The 20,256-nt window shown below is 35.5% G+C and overlaps 1 protein-coding gene and 1 long non-coding RNA gene across 2 annotated transcripts; both read right to left on the reverse strand.

Annotated features, from left to right (window-relative positions):
• Nucleotides 1-8,598: 8,598 nt before the first annotated feature.
• LOC143628772 (uncharacterized) lies at nt 8,599-9,793 on the reverse strand. Its single transcript, XR_013152817.1, has 2 exons — nt 9,732-9,793; nt 8,599-8,711 (listed from the first exon to the last, which is right to left on the reverse strand). It is a non-coding gene; the product is annotated as an uncharacterized LOC143628772 (long non-coding RNA).
• Nucleotides 9,794-16,574: 6,781 nt separating this feature from the next.
• Nucleotides 16,575-19,843, reverse strand: LOC143628773 (protein LONGIFOLIA 1-like). Its single transcript, XM_077098264.1, has 4 exons — nt 19,477-19,843; nt 17,624-18,882; nt 17,407-17,551; nt 16,575-17,329 (listed from the first exon to the last, which is right to left on the reverse strand). Exons 1-4 carry the CDS (start codon nt 19,607-19,609, stop codon nt 16,608-16,610), a joined length of 2,259 nt encoding a protein of 752 aa, XP_076954379.1. The 5' UTR covers nt 19,610-19,843; the 3' UTR covers nt 16,575-16,607.
• Nucleotides 19,844-20,256: the final 413 nt, after the last annotated feature.

Consider the following 20,256-nt stretch of genomic DNA (forward strand, 5'->3'; position numbering starts at 1 on the left):
TGGAACCGGAACTGAAACGTTTTCTAGTTCTTCTATTCGATGCATACGAGGTGCTAGGAGGCTTACAAGATTCGGTAACAGAAATAATCAGCTCATTCTGTTGCACATGTGAACCAAACCATATGTCTCCTGGCCCTGTTGACGATCGTTGGCCATCTTCTTTCTTGACTGTAACTCGATTCGGAAGCTGACTATTTGCACATTTGGAACTTTGAGTTGGTTTCTTGAAATGACCCTGCAAATATTCGCGTCAACGGGAGTTTTGAGCGTTATTAATTTGAATAGTTTGGTATGTAATTATGTACACAGTATACTGAGTTAGTAAGTTACCATTTGTCGAGTGATCCGAAATGGGTCAAGAGTGTTTACAGCTGGTCGTTGACTTTGACTTTGGGTAGTCGGACTTGAGCCGAAATAAGGCTGGTTTTCGTCACTGCTAGAAGCTTCTGCAACCGCAAACGAAATAGAACTGCGCGAATTCTCTGTTCTTGCAAACAAGTTATCATCTTTATTGGGCAAATTCTTATTGTCAGAATTATTAGATTGGTTGACTATAAAGGGTTGACTTTTGTTCTTGGTCAACAAACCATCAGATTCTTGAGAATCTTTCACTCGTTTTGAAAACCCGCGACCCCAATTCGTGTCACCAAACACGAACATTTGAGATGGATCACGAACGCGTATGCCATTGTTTCCAAATCCATGTTGAGCCATCCCTAATTATCAATTAACAAGTTCAAACACAAACATTAAAAAAAAAAAAACTTAATTATCAAACAAAAATATTATAATCAATAAAAACCCTAATTATTAACTAACAAGTTCAAGCACGCACATAATGATCAAGAAATCCCTAACTATCAATTAACAAGTTCACACACAAACATTAGGATCAAGAAAAACCTCAATTGAGTAATTAACAACTAAAAAGTCAAACACAAAATATTTTTTTTTTCTTTTTTGAACAGCTAATATTCTATTCCAAAATCCACCTAGCACGCCTAAAGCGGGATTTGAACCCTCGGAGCACCTCTTACACCACCAGTTACCATTGAACCGAACCAAATGCCCTTTGGTTCAAACACAAACATTATGATCAAGAAAACCCTAATTATCAATTAATAAGTTCAAACACAAACATTATGATCAAGTAAAACCCTCACCAAAAATTAAGAAATTAAAATTAAAGAACACAAATTGTCAATTTGGGGCAACTCAAACCTAGTAAAAATTAAAACTTTCTGCATCAAGAACACACATTCTTGAAAACATTTGCATGAAAATGGTGTGTTAGAGCTAAAACTGAAGCTACAATTTACAAAACAATTAAAAGGGTGTTTAAAAGATTGCAACTTTTAGGTGGGTTTGCTGAAATAATATAAATTTCTTGTGCAAATCAAGAAACCAAGTAAAAATTAAAACTTTTGCAACATGAACACAAAATCTTGAAAATATTGGCACGAAAATGGTGTCTTGAAGCTACAATTTACAAAACAATTAAAAGGGTGTTTAAAAGATTGCAACTTTTAGGTGAGTTTGTTAAAATAACATAAATTTCTTACTTATGGAAATCAAGAAACCAAGTAAAAATTAAAAGTTTTGCATCAAGAACACACATTCTTGAAAACATGAAAATGGTGTGTTAGAACTTAACTGAAGCTACAATTTACAAAATAATTAAAAGGGTGTTTAAAAGATTGCAGCTTTTAGGTGAGTTTATTAAAATAACATAAATTTCTAACTTATGGAAATCAAGAAACCAGGTAAAAATTAAAACTTTTGCATCAAGAACACAAAATCTTGAAAATATTGGCATCAAAATGGTGGGTGTTTAAAAGATTGTAACTTTTTGATGGGTTTGCTGATAATAATAATAATAATAATAATAATAATAATAATAATAATAATAATAATAATAATAATAATAATAATAAAATGAGTGTTTCTTACTTATGAAGATCAAGATCAACAGTTTGTTTGCAAATGCAAACAGGACCAGATGAATGCACCTTGTTTATACACACACTGTGACTGTGTGTATAATGTGTTCATAAAAAGCTGGTAAACATTTAACATGTAACAAATTTATTGTTCTGGTTTGGTTCCGAGGCTGAGGCTAGGTGGAAAGAGATGTCAGTTGCGTTGTTGTTTATGCTGTCCACGTGCTGCTTCTAGCCATTGATGTAGATATTGAGAAGATCCAACGGTTGATATTGAAGTTGGTGTGTTGGTGGTCTTAAAATCTTGGAAGCGTGGAAGATGATCATAAGAAATGTTTGGGACACAAATAGTGTGATACAGACTTTTACAGTGATAATTTTATTTTATGTTAGTGTTAAATTTAATTGGTTTCGATTTTGATTTACTTGGTTCGGTTTGAAATTAGGGTGTAAATGAGTTGAACTGTTTCATTAAAACTTGAATTTAGTCGAGTTTTAATGAGCTTGTGCTTAAAAATAAGTTGCTTTAATAAATGAGCTCGAGGCTTAGGTGGTTCGCTATGGGCGCTGGGGGGAGGGGGGTTGAAGGGGTGGTTTGGTTCTTAACACCGTTGAGGGGCGCTCAAAAGGGGGGGGGGTCACTTTCTCATACACACATACATATATGTATGTGTATAATGGCATGGTAAAAAGGTTTTAAACCACAACGAGACGTTATGAAGAAGAACTTCCAAGCCTTGTTTCCTACATGACGATGACGTGAAGGGGCTTTAAAGCCCCTTCATAATAAATAGCCTTATAGAGCTCTAATCTGCCCGTAAGCCTAGACAAGAATATCATGTATCTAACTTTTATTTAATATATTAAACGTGTACTTGTATAATAGTTCTTATTATATCAATATTTATGATAAAATAAGTAACTAATACGTATAATGTTACTATATAAAAATTACGAAAAGTTTGGTATAAATATTAGTAAAATAACTAATAAACAACAAACGAGTCGAGTCTTACCCGCGCTCGAGCTTGAAAAATTATTCACAAGCTAAGAATGAGCCTAAACAAGCTAAAACTCGGCTCGTTTACACCCCTATTTGAAACGAGTTAAATCAATTTTTTTCTGGCAAAACCGAATAAGAATATTGGATTTAGCTTCAATTTTTTTTTCGAATACTACTATTTAAACCAGATCAATTTTTATCATGATGTTAGGCTAAATAAGATTCCACTGGGGTTAAATACTTAAATGGCAAATCTTAAATTGCTGAAACAAGATTTTGCGAAATCGAATCCGAAAACTGAATTTTAATGTGGTTTAGTTTCGATTTGGTTTTGGTTCAAGTAGTTTAAACCAAGTAATAAGCATCTTGATGTATAATGCTGGTTCAAGGTTAATTCGAAAAAATATATAATTAAAAAAAAACACGTATCATAAATCATGATTAACCTAAAAGTGGTAATAAGAGATTATGAATCTAATTCTTGTTTGTATTATTGATGTTGGCGATTAACTTGATTACAAATAGCTCCTATTTATAATCCTAAACCTATAAAATTCTTTATCAGATTCAAACTAGAAGAAAAACTAACTCAAAAACCTTAGTTACTAGGGGCGCAAACGAGCTGAGCTGAGCCCGAGTCGACTAGGCTCAAGCTCGGCTCGTTTAACTAACACAGAGCTCGAGCTCGGCTCATTTTTGAGCTTTATTTTCAAACTCGAGCTTGGCTCGTGAGTTGATCTTCAAGCTCGAGCTCGACTCGTTTACAATTTATCAATTATTTTTTATATAATTATAATTATTTTTATATATATTTTTTATTATAGTTGTATGTATCATAATCTATATTATTTAGTTATTTTTTCATAACATTATATATAAATTAATTAATAATTATGTAATATATTTTTTTAAAAATTATATAAATGAAAGGCTCATCTAGGCTTGCGAGTTAGCTTGAGCTCGATTAAACTCTGCTTGATCGAGCTTTTTAACGAGCCGATCTCGAATAGCTCGGCTCGTTTGCACTCCTAGTACTTACCCAATATTACACTAACATAACCTAATGATTTTTTTTACTGTGCTGTGAACAAATTCCTATTTTCTAAAAAAAAAAAATGTATAGTCACTTATAATTTGGTGGTGTTTTGAGTCTTAACGGTTGTGGACAAAACAGCGAATCTTGTAGCATGAAAGTAATAATTACTTGAAAATGAAAGTGCATTAGTTTGTTACTCGTGAGCATGGTGTCTGGTGTGTGGTATAAATAAAACTGGAAATTATCACATGGTTATTTTGTTCAGCTATATTTATGTCATGTAAGTGTCATCTTTTATGATAACGTGTGTCCAATAATAATAATAATAATAATAATAATAATAATAATAATAATTATAATAATTATTATTATTATTAACTCCAAATTTGAAGAGCCCCCGATGCCCCACAATACGTCATGATATGTTCAAACAAATGGGGCATATTAAAAATGTAATTGTTATACATCTCGGTAGATGGTTCAGGGACAGTCTCCAGCCGTAAAAATTCACCTTTGTAATTTGCAAACTTGTCCGTAAAACATTGGTTGAAAAGTCATCTTTGTCGTTTAGCTTCATCTTCCATGCGTCATGTTAATCGGAGAGGGTAAGAGGCTCGATAATGGGTCGCTTAGTCGTCCATCATCCCTCCAAATGTCAAACCAATTAACCAAACGTTATAGTCTTCTCAGTAATGATAACGCCTTTGATCAAACCATCCAAATGTATAACTAGATTTGGTGTGGACAATAACTAACACCTTTTAATATTTTAGATCTAGGGATGTAGCTCAAATGGTAGAGCACTCACTTTACATGCGAGAGGCACGTGGTTCGATCCCCCGCATCTCCATTCAAGTCTTGTTAATTTTTTTCCAAAGTGTGCTTTAAAAATCTATAGTATAAGTTATTTACTTTGAAATAAATTCATAGTCAAACAATGCAATCAGACATAGATTGCACGTCTAAAAAAAGTTGATTTGTTTGATATTCCCCATTGTAATTTGGTTGTTGAAGAGTTTTTAAAATAAAAAGCCAAGTTTTAAAAACTAAAAAATTCAAAGTCATTTATGTCCAATTTTTACCAAGATGCTTATGGATGAGGTCCATGAGGACTAGAGGAGAAAGTCTTTTAAAGTTTTAAGAATTTGTGAGTTTTCGCGTTGCGGAACATGGATTCTTTAAAGGTTTAGTTGTTTAGATGAATCTAAACTCTTTACTTAGTAGGTCTATCTTGTACGCTGCTTTTAGTTCATATTAGGGCCCTCTTCGAAAAACGTTCACGATTTCTGGGCTAGAGGTGAGAAGAAAAACGAGCCCCTAAGTAAAATATGAACCCGATAACTCATATATAAAAGGTGAATAATCATTAAGGATTCCAACCAGGGTTTCACCATAAAAGCCGTTTTTTTTAAATGGGCTATTGGGCTTAAATGAATTAGTGAACCGTGATTTGAATTTGTGATCCTTGGTTATACACAACCTTTTTTTATTATATATATAACAATTTTTTAAAAGTTACGGTGTCTCACTGGGAGACCGGGTCCGTGACCGTCTGGTTCATTTAAAAAGTGAAAAACACCGGAGTATTCAACCAAAAAAAATTGTTTTAACTTCAAAAATCACTAAAAAAAAATAAAATAAATCCAAGCTATTTTGTTGGACAATACTAAGATCAAGCTCAAGACATATGTGCAATTTGGTTTTTAAAAGTTAGAATAATAATTAAGACAGTTGATAACATATAAATTAATAATTCATACTTAAGCTTTTCTTAGTCAATAAAAGATTTGAGGTAGGTCTTTTACAAAGCTGTTAGCTTGGATTCCGAGGCCACCCAGGTTTTCGTCCATCGTGTGTTACGCCAGAGAGTTCTGCTCTTGTGGCGGCACAACGACCGTTAAGTGGCAACCGGCGGTATGGTTTTCCCGGGAGAATATCCAAGCCAAACTCTGAAGCCAGCGTGACCCCGATTAAGACAACATAGTCTGTTCAGAGTAGGACATCAAACTCTCCAAATTTAAAAAGTGCGACAACCTAAATAAAAAATACTCACCGTTATTAAAAAAATAATAAAAAAAAAATGGTGCAATAGTCAAAGTCACCAAATTGAACCGTTAGCCACTGCAATATTCCACCAACGGTCATTTAAATATTTAATACTTTTATGCCCATATTTTATCTTTTTCCACACACACACGCACCAAAAAAACCCTCCAAATAAATTAAAACCAAGCATTTTAATTTTAATCCCACAAACTACAACCTTAAAACCCACATGTTTTCCTATTCAATATCACATAACAATCTTATACAAACCCTTAACCATGGATCAAAGATCTCCATCAACACCCTCACCATCACCAACACCACCTCAACCTCCTAAGATGAATTCTGCGACTCCGGCTAGTGGTTCGGCTAAAATTGGCACCCCTAATCGTCTTACGGTCCCGAAAGCATTCAAGTATCCAGAAATGTATAAGTCAAGTTTTGTGGATAAATTTTTTTTTTGAAATATTTCAGTTAACAAAATATAATGTTTACATCAAGACAACATAAGGCAGACGGGTAGGGGTGCAAACGAGCCAAGCCCGAGTTCGACTAGGCTCGAGCTCGGCTCGTTTACCTTCTAATTCAATTATAATTTTATGTATAAAATAATATACATTATTTAGTTATTTTTTTCATAACATTATATATATATTAATTAATATTATTAAATATATATTACAGAATTATTTAAATGGCAGGCTCGTTTAGGCTCGCTAGCCGGCTCAAGCTCGATAAGTGAAGCTCAGGCTCGGGCTTGGGCTTGTTTATTAAACAAGCTTACTTTTAGGTCGAGCTTTTTCACCAGCCGATCTCGAGTAGTTCGTGAGTAGCTCGGCTCATTTGCACCCCTACAAATGGGCAACATGCGCCGCAAGCCCTTTTGGATTGCAAAACTCAAAAACTACATTTATAGATCTTGGAGTCATAACATTATTATGCATGACCGATTGGACTCGACTAAATAACAATCTTTTAACCTTGATTTGTAAATAGAAATCTTTCTTGGTAATAAAGTTTGATTTTTTACATTTTTGTGGGTAGTTCTTGATTTGATAATTTAAGTCTTTCTTGGTAATAAAGTTTGAATTTTTAACCTTTTTTTGGATAATTCTTGATTTGATAATTTAAATAGTTCTTGGTAATAAAGTTTGAATTTTTAACATTTTTGTGTAGGTATAAAAGCCCAACTGATCAGATCATGTCCCCTGTTTCCAAAGGGCTTCTTGCTAAAACTAAGTCGAAGAAATCATCGGCTCGGTTACCGCCATCGGCTGCTCGAAATCAAGAACATAAGGGCCAAGGTTCCAGGTTTCAAGATCTGGGTGCTCTTAAAACTTGATTTTTAAAAGAGTTTATTAAAGTTGGAATCTTGGTTTATTTTCTCATATGGGTTTTGATTATATGTTTTTAGAATTTTAGAATGTTGTTTAGTTTGATTGAATCTTTTACCATTTCCAAATGATGTAAAGCTTATGAAGTTGAAATCTTAATTTGCTCTCGTATGGGTTTTATTGTATATTATTAAAAAAGTTAGAATCAGGGCCGTCTCCGAGAGTCGTTAAAAAAATTTGGGTCGAAGGCTTAAGTAAAATATAAAGTCAATAACTCATATATAAAAAGTAATCAAGTATTGTATATGATTTGGATTTTGGGCCTGACTTATTGGGTGAGTATTGTTTAAACAAAACTTTTGATTAGACATTATAATTTTTTTTATATATAAATATATATAATTTTCTTTTAAAATTTTCGGGCCTCTGGGATGATCGGGCGTAAGACCGTCGACCTCCCTGCCTCCCCATCCAAGACGGCCCTGGACTTAAAATCTTGTTTTGTTTGATTGAATCTTTTACCATTTGATGATTTAAACCTTATGATTATATAGTGTTTGAATAGATCGAAAATGGCGGTTATCACGTGGGAGAATTGGAGATCGTTTAACTTGTAATGAGGTGTGTTGGGGTTTTATTTTTGTTTCTTGGTGTGTTTTTATCTTTCGGGAGGTAGAGTGTACCTGGCCCGGTTAGTTTCTTGCTATGCCGTTTTGGTGGTTCAATAAACTTTTATTTGTTTGTCGTTCAAAAAAAAATATTGTGTTTGAATATTCGCCTGCGGGTCATGATTACACGCACCAACGATAACAAATTAACATAACCGAAGTGGGAATCGATATAATTTTCACTCCAAACTAACTTCATACCACTGAACCGAGCCAACATCTCCATCGATCTCAAGTTCACAAACCGACTTAACAAGAAAAGAAACAGCATCATCAATGGACTCGTATCTTGCAAGGTCAGGAGGCAGTGATCCGGCTGGCCAGTTTTTGAGCCATCCCTTCAATCTGTCTCTTAGTTCTTCCTCATTCACAAATTCCTCGGCTTTACCGGGCTCCATTAGTATATAAGTGTCTGTCTCCATGTTTGATCTTCTTCTCCTTGCATAAATCTGTTTACATGTCACAAAAATGTGTAAAAAACTTACTCTTTCCGCGCTCCATGTGTATAGTTTTGTATTTTAAGAAAGTGTAAAGACCTTGCCTTTATTGCATTCCTGTGTTGTGTTTCCACTATGGTGAATTTGGGGGAAGAGTAACTTGAGTAACTCAAACATTGAGTTGTAAAACTTGGCTTCTGGTGGACATATGATGGTGTATGATTGTGGTTTTTTGATGTATTGTTTTCTGAAAATGAAGTGCTACCAATTAGTTAAAGGTTCCAGCCAAACTTTTCTTTTTTTTTTTGCAAAGGGAACCTGTTACTGTTAAACTGATAGACATCCATGAATACCATGCTAACCAACATGATCATGCAAAATGTAACTTACGTTCTGTAGATCGACTTCAAGGGGTTAAAGTGAAAACTTACTAAAAAAATCTATATATGGTTTTTAAGTAAAATATTTAAATGATTTTTTTTGGGTTTAAAACAATTAAATATTTAATGGGCTTACTTGCATATGATTTTGGTTGTGCAGTTTTTATTTTAATAAAAATATGTTTAAATGAGTTGAGTAATTGGGTTTAAACATTAAAAATACATATATTTTTTCCATAAAATATATATAAATTAAAAAAATATTCGGGCCTACCGGATGATCGGGCCGAGGACCGTCAACCACCCTGCCCTCCTTCAAACCCGACAATGACCACATGGAATCGACTGTTGTCATTCCAACTATTATGGATCGTTGTTTATTGTTAATTTATGCTTTCCATTTATTACTAATTGCAACTGTAATCGAACAGGCCAAATCACGTCTAAGACGACTATGGTTCGAGTTAGTTACTTAGTTTTACTCTTCTTTTGAATTCTTTTGTGGCTTTATTTATTATTTGATTTTTTGCTTTACTAGCGATGAAGAATATGGTGTTTTAATTTTAGCATTGAAGTGTTTTAAATTTTTTGTTTTTTGTTTCATTTTCTAGGATAATCGAAACCCGATTAACCTATCCCGAAAAAACCAGAACCCCGAGTTACCCGAACTCGAAAAACCAGTGAGAGATTTGAGTTGAGTTTCGGGTTAAGATTTAAAACTTTGAAACCAGAAGAAACCGACCCGAAAAACCCAAAACCTTAAAAACGAACCTGAAGAACACCCTTACATATAACTCAAACCATATAAACACCGGCTGTTCGGTGCATGCACCCTTACAAAACTAAAACAAAGTTTTTGTTGTAAAGATTATATTATTAGAAGTTACCTTTAAAAAATGGAGCCCCATGTCTCAAAAGCTGTTTTGTTTCCATGGATAAGCAAAATCCCCTTGAATGGTGAAAGGACCATAATAAAAGATATACATCATTTATCATTGCTTCCTATATCTTTCATTTCACCCCCTCATCTTTCACCATACTCCCAAAGCACCCCCAAACTTTCCAACAAACAAAATTACCCGTCAAATAATAATAATAATAATAATAATAATAATAATAAGGGGAGGGTTCATGTACAAAATAATCTTAATATGAGAACGTATGAAACAATACCAATTTAAAAAAAATGAGAACGCAAAAAACAATATCAACTACAATACCATTCTCCATAAACAATATTTTAACATAATAAAGAAAAAACCTAATAATAACATAAAAAAAAATCAAAATCAGCAACGAAATAATAACATCATGTACTTATAACAATGTAAGAAAAAAAATGAAATAATAACAACAAAATGTAAATTAACAAATAATTATAATGTCTCATAATTGGATATCAGCAAACACGAACAAAAATAACAACAAACAATTATAAAAACAAACCTATAATAACAACAAATTAGTTTTCACTGTTTTCATGTTAAAAATAAAATGTATTTGACCCTAAAACATAATAATAATAATAATAATAATAATAATAATAATAATAATAGATATACATCACTTATCACTCATTTTTTGCCTAATGGTAGCAAGTTTGGGTTCTTCACTAGAGACCTAGGTTTGGATTTCTTACTTGTGTTACTTTTGGGTGAATATTGACAATGAAGGATTTGAGCTAGACCTTATGTAAAGGTTGTCAGTTCGAACCCAGAGCCCACCCGGGATTTCGTCCAACCGTGTGTTACGCCAGAGAGTTCTGCTACTGTGGTGGCATAACGATTGACAAGTGGCAGTCGGCGATATGGTTTCCCGGTGAACGCCCAAGCTAAACTTTAAAGCCAGTATGGGCCCGATTAAGACAACATAGCTTGGCTAGAGTAGGGCATCGAGGCTCTCCAACTTTAAAGAGTGTGACACCCTAAATACAAGAAAGTCGCAAATCTAAAAAAAATATATGCATATACACATCACTATTATTGCTTTCTATATTTTTCATTTCACCCCCTCATCTTTCACCATACTCCCAAACCCACCCCAAACTTTCCAACATACAAAATTACCCGTCAAATAATAATAAATAATAATCTTCCCGCGTATATATAAAGCGTTACCCTATAAACACGCTTAACCTTCTGTTATAAATAATTATTATTCAATCAATCAATTATCAATCAAACCCTAACCCTAATCCTCTGATTCCTTCAAATTCGTTATCCTCCGTCAACGGCTCGAGGTTTAATTGTCAAATTCCGGCAGACATTCATGCCGCCGGTGATCGGAATCCGTACGATTCGAGTAAGTTCACTTTCATTGTCAATTTGTGGCGTAATTGAGATGTTATGAAGTGTAAATGATTGCTGTGAAACCCTAGGTTGTTTGTTTATGGTGCGATTTGTCGGTTTTGAAACCCTAAGGCTTCCGAGACACGATTAGGATAGCTTGGATTTCAGTTTCGTGTTCGGATCATGGTTTTAGGTTGTACTGGAATGATGCGTGAGTCTCGTGGATTAAGCGTAATAATTTAGTTGAATTCGAAGATTTTAGCAGCGAATTGTGGCGTTTGCGACAAGGATTTGTTTGTTTTTGGTGCGATTCGACGGTTTTGAAACCCTAAAGCTTTGAAGTCACGATTCGGGTGCATATTGAAGCCGGGAGAGCACGGTTTTAAGTCGTACCGGAACGAAGCGTGAATCTCGTGGATTAAGCGTAATAGTTTTGTTGAATTCGACGGTTTTAGCGCAAATTGTGGCGTTTACGGCGACGATTTGTTTGTTTTTGGTGTGATTTGTCGGTTTTGAAACCCCAAATCTTTGAAGTCACGATCCGGGTGCATATTGAAGCTGTGAGATTGCGGTTTTAGGTTATGCTGTAAGTGGTTGGATCTCTGTTAATTGGTGCATACATTTCGTGACGATCGGTTGAGTGGAACAGAATTAGGAGGATTCGACGGTTTTAGCAGTGACTTATGGTGTTGACGACAACGATTTGTTAGAATTGCGTCATTGTGATGCTAAGAACTGTAAACTATTGACGCGAAACCCTGGTTTGTTAGTTTTCAGTGTGATTTGTCGAGTTTGAGACCTTAAGGATTCCGAGACACGATTCGAATGCACATTGAAGCTGTGAGATCACGGATTTAGGTCATACTGCAACTGGCTGTATTACTGGTTACTGGTGATCACAAATTGTGGTTTGTTATTCGCATTTTGCAACGATCCATTGAACAGAACATAATTAGTACAGTTCGACGATTTTAGCAGCGGATTATGGCGTTTACGATAACGATTTCTTAGAGTTGCGATGCTAAGAACTGTAAATTATTGCTGTGATTCGTTGATTTTGAAACCCTGAAGTTTCTGATACACAATTCAGAAGCATATTGAAGCCGTGAGATCACGGTTTCAGGTCATACTGAAACTGGTTTAATAACTGTTTACTGGTGGACACAAATTGTGGTTTGATATTCACATTTCACAACAATCGGTTGACCCGAGCAAAATTAATAGAAATCAAGGATTCTAGCAGCGAATTACGGCGGTTACGGCAACGATTTGTTAGAATTGCTGTGTTAAGAACTATAAATTGTTGCTGAGAAACCCTAGTTTGTTAGTTTTTGGTGCCATTCGTCGGTTTTAAATCCCTAAAGCTTCCGAGATCACGTTTTTAGGTCATACTTGGACTGGTTGTATCACTGTTTACTGGTGCACATTAATTGCGGTTTGATATTCGCATTGCAACGATCGGTGAACAGAACGAAATGGAACATAATTACGGGGGAAGTAGCAGTATAATATATGAGGACTCTTCTTCTTCATCGTCGAGTTCGAATCATTTTGAAGTAGATATTCATGAAAACAATGCAGCGTTTCTTGAACTTGAAGAATCACCAAGCATGATGATTACATTGCCTCAAACTTTTGATCTGAATGCATTGAATGGATCTCCAAAACAATCTCCTCTGGTTCAAGTGATGGGGCAACCCGCGGGAAATGATGTTAATCGGTCTCCATCACCGTTGTTTGGTTTAAAACATAGAAGTAATTCAGACTGGAGTCTATCGTCCGGCGAATCGTTGTTTAGTATACATACAGGAAATAATAGTTTCACTTTGGATAATGGCTATTTTATAAGTAAATCAGGAGAATTTAACTGGATTGATGATCATTCATGTTCAGCACCTGTGTCACCTACCCTGCCAACAGTGATGGACACACCAGCAGAGAACGAATCGGGAGAGAAAGAAGAAGCCATTGAAACCCAAAACGTGTCGCTGATTGGTTCTGCTAACTCTGCAACAAATTCTCGCCTTTCTGATGCGAGTTGTCAAAGCACTAGTTCATTTGCATTCCCTGTGTAAGCTAACTTTTACTTATTTTCAACTTACAGATTTATAATATTAATGTAATGAAATAATGAATCATGTTTGGGTACTTTCAGTCTTGCAGAAGGCAGTTCAAGTCCAACAAAGGCAAAGGCGGAGGCTGAAAAACCTGAGGCGGCATCATCAACACCGCCAGCAGAGGCGGCACCATCAACACCGCCAGCAGAGGCGGCACAAACTACACCTAAAGCTGCCTCAACAGCCCCTAAAGCTGGTGGCAACCAATGGTTCCATTGCTTCTCATGTTTTCCAATGTGCTGTTAATGCGTCAGCAATGATTATTGATGACTACACCATTAATGAGAAGATTGATAGCGGCCCGATTGCATTGATCCAGTAAGGCCGCTAGTGCAACGGCCAACGAGAAGCTAAGGTACAGATGTTTATCTAGCTTTTTTAACGGTATTAAGAAAACGAGGTGGAATCATACGTGGGCATATACACATACCCGTTCAAACAATATACATTCTGATAGTAAACGGATACAAAAGATTGGATTTGTTATACAAGCTTATAGATGTTATGTAAGCATTACTCATGAACTTTTATAGTTAAAAAGATAAAAAGATTTATGTGGGTTGTACTTGTAGTGTTTTCTTCTAATGTGGAGATGAATAAACTTTTCGTATGGTGTTGTGAAGTCAGATAGTTATCGATTATCGAACGATATAAGATGTTGGATTTGTGATTGAATCTTGATTTACATTCCATGAAATCACATTGACGAAGTCATATTGACGCGATACCAGATTACAAATCGTTGGGTGTTACACGAAGCTAGACATGTCGTAGCAAACACTTGGATAAAACTAAAATGCGAGATGATTTATTCCTTTATTATCAAAATAACCATCGCGCTAACTAATTGAAAGAAAAAATATAATCAAAATATTAAGTTTGATCAACTTAATATTATATACAGGTTAAAAAGTAAATTGTGTCATACTCTCATTTTTCACTATTCATCAAATGCGCGTATCGCATTTATACATGTCAACCATCATCCCTCTCTGATAGATAACCCCAAATCAATAATACACACATGTGACACGTGTTCTTCTCTAATGAATTAACTCAAAATCAAGTGTATAATTAAAAGGTACCTTGAATACTTTACTTCTTTAGATATTTGAAACATAACTTTTAAGTATCTATCTTTTAACATCTATATTATGTAATTTTAGTTATTTAAAATTTTGTCATCTAACTTTCAAACATGTTATCTTTTGACCTCTATAGTCTATAATAAGCAAAGGAGACTTTAATAGTTTAGTTGTTTAGAGTTTTGTCAACTAAGTTTCAAACATATACCTTTTAGCCGTCAAAGTAAGTAAACTTTTGTTTTTCATCTGTTGCCATATTACTTAACTTTGGCAACAAAACTTTTACCGTAACGAATTGAACCGAGTTCCCATCAAGTCTCATCCGCAAGGCATGGTAGCTTTCGAACACGTAGCGCATTTAACACGCTCCGCCACAACACGCAGGTAGAAATACTTGTTTTAATTAGTTTAGTCCAATATATATAATAATAGTACTAGTAAGTGACATAAAATATATAAAAACACGCAGGTAGAAATACTTGTTTTAATTAGTTTAGTCCAATATATATAATAATAGTACTAGTAAGAAATACTTGTTTTAATTAGTTTAGTCCAATATATATAATAATAGTACTAGTAAGTCACTTAAAATATATAAAAGCTCCCGGCGAGGATCAAACTTGCGACCTTTCGCTTACGAAGCGAACACACTACCACCATGCTACGGATGCAACTGTCTTGTTATTCTTATTTATTCCAGAAAACAGGCTTCAAGATCCCCAACACTAGGTTAATTGTATATTCTTATACCGGTTTTCATTAAGTTCGGTTAATTGTCCGATGTATTTTTTATGTTACAAGCTCAATTATAAAGTTTCAAAGCTAAAATGTGCCTAGGATAAATATTCGATTTTCGGTTAGTAATATTAATAATCAAAGACGCTTGTCTTGGATCCGGATCCGGATCCGGGGTTTTCAACTACCAACTGAAAACGTATGTGTACAGCTGGTAAGCTCAATTCAAGCTTAGGTTTATTATTATTATTATTATTATTATTATTATATGCGTTTGTTCTGTTTACCATAATTAATTGAGTATATTAACTTCATATATAATTAGTCAATTACATTCATTTTGAGTGTTTGGATGATGAAGTGATTATGCCTGATGTTTACAGATTAGGGTTTTCTTAGTTGATTAGTTAAGGGTGTGCACGGGTCGGTTCGGTTTTGGGCTAAAACTGAACCAAAAACTGAAATGTCAGTTTTGAGTTTTTGAAAAACTTTGGTTTCGGTTCGGTTTTGGGCTAAAAGCCGAAAACTGAACCAGGTTTTTGAAAACTATTTGGTTTCGGTTTTGGGCTAAAACCAAAATGCCATGTTTTGAGTTTTGAAAACCGTCTGGTTTCGGTTTTTTCGGTTTTGGTTTTGGGCTAAAACTGAAATGTTGTTTTAGTTATTGAAAACCGTTTAGTTTCGGGTTTGGGCTAAAACTGAACCAAAAACCGAAATGGTGGTTTTGGAGTTTTTTTGAGAAACGTTCGATTACAGTATTTTCGGTTTTTAGTTTCGGTTCAGTTTTAGTATTTGGGCTTGAAAGTCTGGGACGAAAAAAAAGTTAGTCAAAAATAATGAATTTGATCTTAGCTATTTTTGTTACTTAATAATTAATTGATTATAAAAAACTTGGGCTAACATTTATGGATTAAACTATATATTAAACTATTATAAATTACTATTTGAAACTTAATATAAAATTCTATAAGTTCGGTTTTTTTTGTTTTAGTTACACACAAAACCGACACTTCAGTTTTCACGGAAACATAAAACCAAACCATCGGTTTTGTTTCACTTCAATTATTTCGGTTTGGCTTTTTCGGTTTTGGATCGGTTTATTCTGTTTCATTCACACCCCTAGTTGATTACTTGATTCAATAGGTTGAATTAAATTATTTATTTTATATATGTTGAAATGAAGTGATATGAAGTTAATAACATGAATAATGGAGGAGGTGGATATAGTTCAAGAGGAACCGAATTTGCTTATCAGCCGAACGCGTGTCTTCATTGTCGACATTTGGTCAAGTAATTCAAGAGTTTAAAAGCAATGTGAAGTTGATAGTTGATACTTATACAATACACTAATGATCAAACATTGTATTAATACGCATGCGCGCTTAAAGTCTCGAACGAAATGGTTTGAAGCAAAGAAGATATACATAATGCAGTTTCTTTTGTATTATAATATATATGTGTTCAAACACACTTTTGATTTGCAGATCCTGCAGACCAAGCAAAAGATAAGAAAACAGAAACCGGGCAAGATTCAGATTCTACACGGGAAATAATCGCCTGCAATGTGGCCTCCTTGGCCAATCCTGCAGACCGGTCACTTGACCATTCACAACTTCACATATCAAATCTTTAAAAATTAACCGCTCTATATCCAACACTAGCTCCGGAACTTGAGAACAATACTCATCCCATTCTCGTGACCTTTTATTCACGTCTGCGTTTATGATACGTGTCACTTGACTCACTTCATCGTCTTCATTCGATACACTTGTTTCTGATTTATATTGCAGACCATCAATTTCTGACCATATTTCTTTCAGTAGCTTGTCTGCATTCAAAGTCCTCCCTTTACGTGGCCCGAAAGGACCAAACATGGCAAATTTATAACCAAGAACATCGTTCATGGTATCAAATACCAACTTTCTTCTTATTCTTGATCTCATAAACTCTTTGTTGTATGAGTATCCATCATCTGTAGTCTCTGTGCACGTGTCGGCTTTCTCCAAAGCGTTGAACAACTTAGGGTTGATGAAACCGACAGTTGGATGTAGCTGAGCTATTATGGTGGCACGGTCCATATCTCTTAAGCATCCTGAAGCTAATATTATCTCTTCTACATATCTCTGATCTCCAGTTTCATCATCAGTGTTTGTGTTCAATAGTTTAATTTGATGAACTAGATTCTTTATTTTCTCTAGTTTCATCTTATTGAACTCGGAATACTGATCTTGTGCCTCTTTAAACCGTAAGTTTTTGTCATCTGCAACAATAACATGATGAAAAAGGTTAATAAATGATATTAGAAACGAGGGATGTCGAGTTGTCGATATTATGTACCATTAAAAGCATTAACTTTCTTCTTTATAGGAGACGGTGTCTCTTCGGTGTAGACTGCATCAAGAACAGAAACCGGGCTGGGTTGTTCGATAGTATGCTTGGCATGGTCAACTGTTGACTTCTTTTCAGTCAACCATTCTTTCGTCTCTTCGGTGTAGACTGCATCAAGAACAGAAACCGGGCTGGGCTGTTCAATAGTATGCTTGGCATGGTCAACTGTTGACTTCTTTTCAGTCAACCATTCTTTCGGTCGAAACGGGCTATTGACCTCGTGGGCCGACTCAGTACCCGTGACTTCTGAATCATTTGATTGGAAGGAAACTGCATCATTTTGTTGACTCAAGTTTCTCGTTACGCTACTGTCTTGCAGTGGATCCATGGATTTTGTCTTTGGATGTCTGCTCGTTGAGCCCAATATAGATCGTTGCTTACCGGGTTGCTTCTTGGGCCCGCTTGAAGCGTATGATGGCCCGTTTATACTATTCTTCGATCTCTGCATTCTTCGATCTCTTACGTTTGGATCTTTCAACCGCTTCCTAGCAACTGTATCTTGTCTAGCATCTGCATGTTTGACTTTTCGTTGAATTATAATGGGCGAAACGGATTGGTCAACTCTCTGATTCAATGCATGCTCTTTGTTCTCTAACCTCTTTTTAGGCTTTTGTATTGCTTCTATAATCTTCTTAAGAGCTCTGAGATCCTCTCCAGTTGTTTCAAACTTGTTTTCAGTCAACCGTTTTTCTATCTCATCATAGATTGCGCGAGAAACCCGTTCGGCTCTTGGTGGCTTCTGTGGGCCCCGACCACCGCCTTCTTGCTTCCATGGAGCCGTTTCCAGGGTTACTTTTGTCAATATAGTTTTGTGAACTCGTGCCGAAACACAAGTACAATCATGCTTTAGTTCTTCCTCGTTTCTCGACGAGTTTGAGTTCGAGACCAGTTCATCGTTTAAGCAACATTTTGTTTTCAAGGTTTTGCCTTTATCAATCGACGGCGTTAAAGCTTCCAAGCCCATCAATCTAGCCACAACACTCGATGATGCCCGCTTATTACTTATCGGATCACTAGCCGAATTACTGTCCAGTGAGAACCTTGGAAACTCTTTGATCTTCATATCAGATTTCATCTGGTACCATGATTCCCGTTCATCACACGAGAACCGTGTCGTCTCATATGGCCTCGGGGAATCAACATGCTTCATCATGGGCCCTACCCGTTCATCTTTCGCCACAGTTTTAACCGATACTGCCCGCGGTTCTCTTGTCATTGATACCTTTACAACATCTCTGATATCAGGTGACTGCATAAACAACTCTGGCTGTTTTCTGTGTAAAAATGGAGACGAACACGATTCAGACACCACGCTTTGAGAAGACGACGATGCTTCGGTTTGAACTCTTTTGCTACAATCTAATGATGACGTGGCGGTAGACGAAGAAGCCGAGTTTCTTGGAGTAACTTTGTTTTTCTCTTTACCTGCTTATTATGTTTCAATAAAAGAGTTTACTCGTTAATTCATCAATTCAAACAATTAGAATAAAGTGGCAGACAAACAGACAAACACGCAGCAAGCTGGCCACAAAACCGATCCTACTAAAAACAAAGCTTTGAGTCTTAGGGGCTGAATAATTACTATGTACGACCGTTGAACACGCAAAACCGATCCTACTAAAAACAAAACTTTGGGCCCAGTGGTGAAGCTTGGACGAGTTAGTCGGGGGGGGGGGGGGGGGGGGGAGGGCCTCAAATTTTAAGTCGAAAACGGGTAAATTTACAGTACGTAAAAAATCTTTCGGACGAAAACAGCTAAATTTACACAACTGCGCAAAAAAACGAGGGGGCCCGGGGTGGCCCTGTTTGGGCCTTGGGGGCCGAAAAATTCTATGTATGACCCGATGAACCCTATTCAGGAACTCCACAGCCTCTGTGGCTAGAAAACCAAATGTACCGAAACCAAAATAGATAAATACGTGTTGATTCTCTAAACATGTTTTCTCGTGTTTAGCAATAAGCTGTTTATTTGATCATTTATGTGCAAAACAAGACCAAACTAAACCAAAACACTCATACCTGGAGGTAGCCTCTTGTGGTTATGATCATTTCGGCGATACCGGTGGTCGAAGATCTGGAAAATACCATTCAAGCAAACTGATTGCTTCTGTTTGTCACCTCTAAACTTATGCAGCACCTCCTTATCTGACATGTTTAATCAATCAAGACTTATAAAAGATTAGTGGGTTATAATCATATATACTCATAAGATGTTTTATAATATTTGGTGTGCATTAAAACACTCCAAGATTGTAGCTTTTTTGGTTCTTGCAGACAAAACTGTTAAGGGTTGCAGAAGAGGATATGATGGAATATATGGAGACATTGTTGAATATTTTTTGTGGGAATTGAATTGTGTGTCAAATTTTGAGATTGAGAGGGAAAATATTTATATATAACATATGTTAATGTGTGAGATATATATGCACTAGTCTTCCACTTTTGCATGTGGACAAAATAATGAGGGTGGGACTGCAGGCTGGCTTTATTTCATGTGGTGTTTGTCAGGTGTTTAGTAAAATGTATGGAAACTTCATGTTCTAAAGCCTGTTTGTGAACTTATCTTTTTGCCAAAATGACCAAACTACCCTCTTGGATTCATGATATTGTTTGTTCTTTGATATTCAGTGGTGGGGTGAGTTGGTAATTTAGCATAAGTTGCATAACTTCACCGTTTTGTGAGTCTTCATCAAGTTATCCTGCAACAAAGGCTTGTGCTTTATGCAGTAAAGTTGTGAAGGGTTGCATTCATCTTTTGAAGTTAAAGGCTCATTTAATCATGTATTTATTGCATGTATT

This window comes from Bidens hawaiensis, unplaced genomic scaffold (genome assembly GCF_021521415.1).
Source record: "Bidens hawaiensis isolate Kalapana, Puna unplaced genomic scaffold, B.hawaiensis_p1.1 tig00005061_1, whole genome shotgun sequence".
Taxonomy (NCBI): Eukaryota; Viridiplantae; Streptophyta; class Magnoliopsida; order Asterales; family Asteraceae; genus Bidens; species Bidens hawaiensis.

Excerpts from the sequence above, each read along its gene's own strand:
- LOC143628773 (XM_077098264.1), bottom strand. The coding sequence starts at position 19,609 with ATGTCAGATAAGGAGGTGCTGCATAAGTTTAGAGGTGACAAACAGAAG. Across the intron at positions 17,552-17,623 it reads TGACTGAAAAGAAGTCAACA|ACGAAAGAATGGTTGACTGA; the intron begins GTTGACCATGCC and ends TACACCGAAGAG. Across the intron at positions 17,330-17,406 it reads GAAAGTTAATGCTTTTAATG|ATGACAAAAACTTACGGTTT; the intron begins GTACATAATATC and ends TTATTGTTGCAG.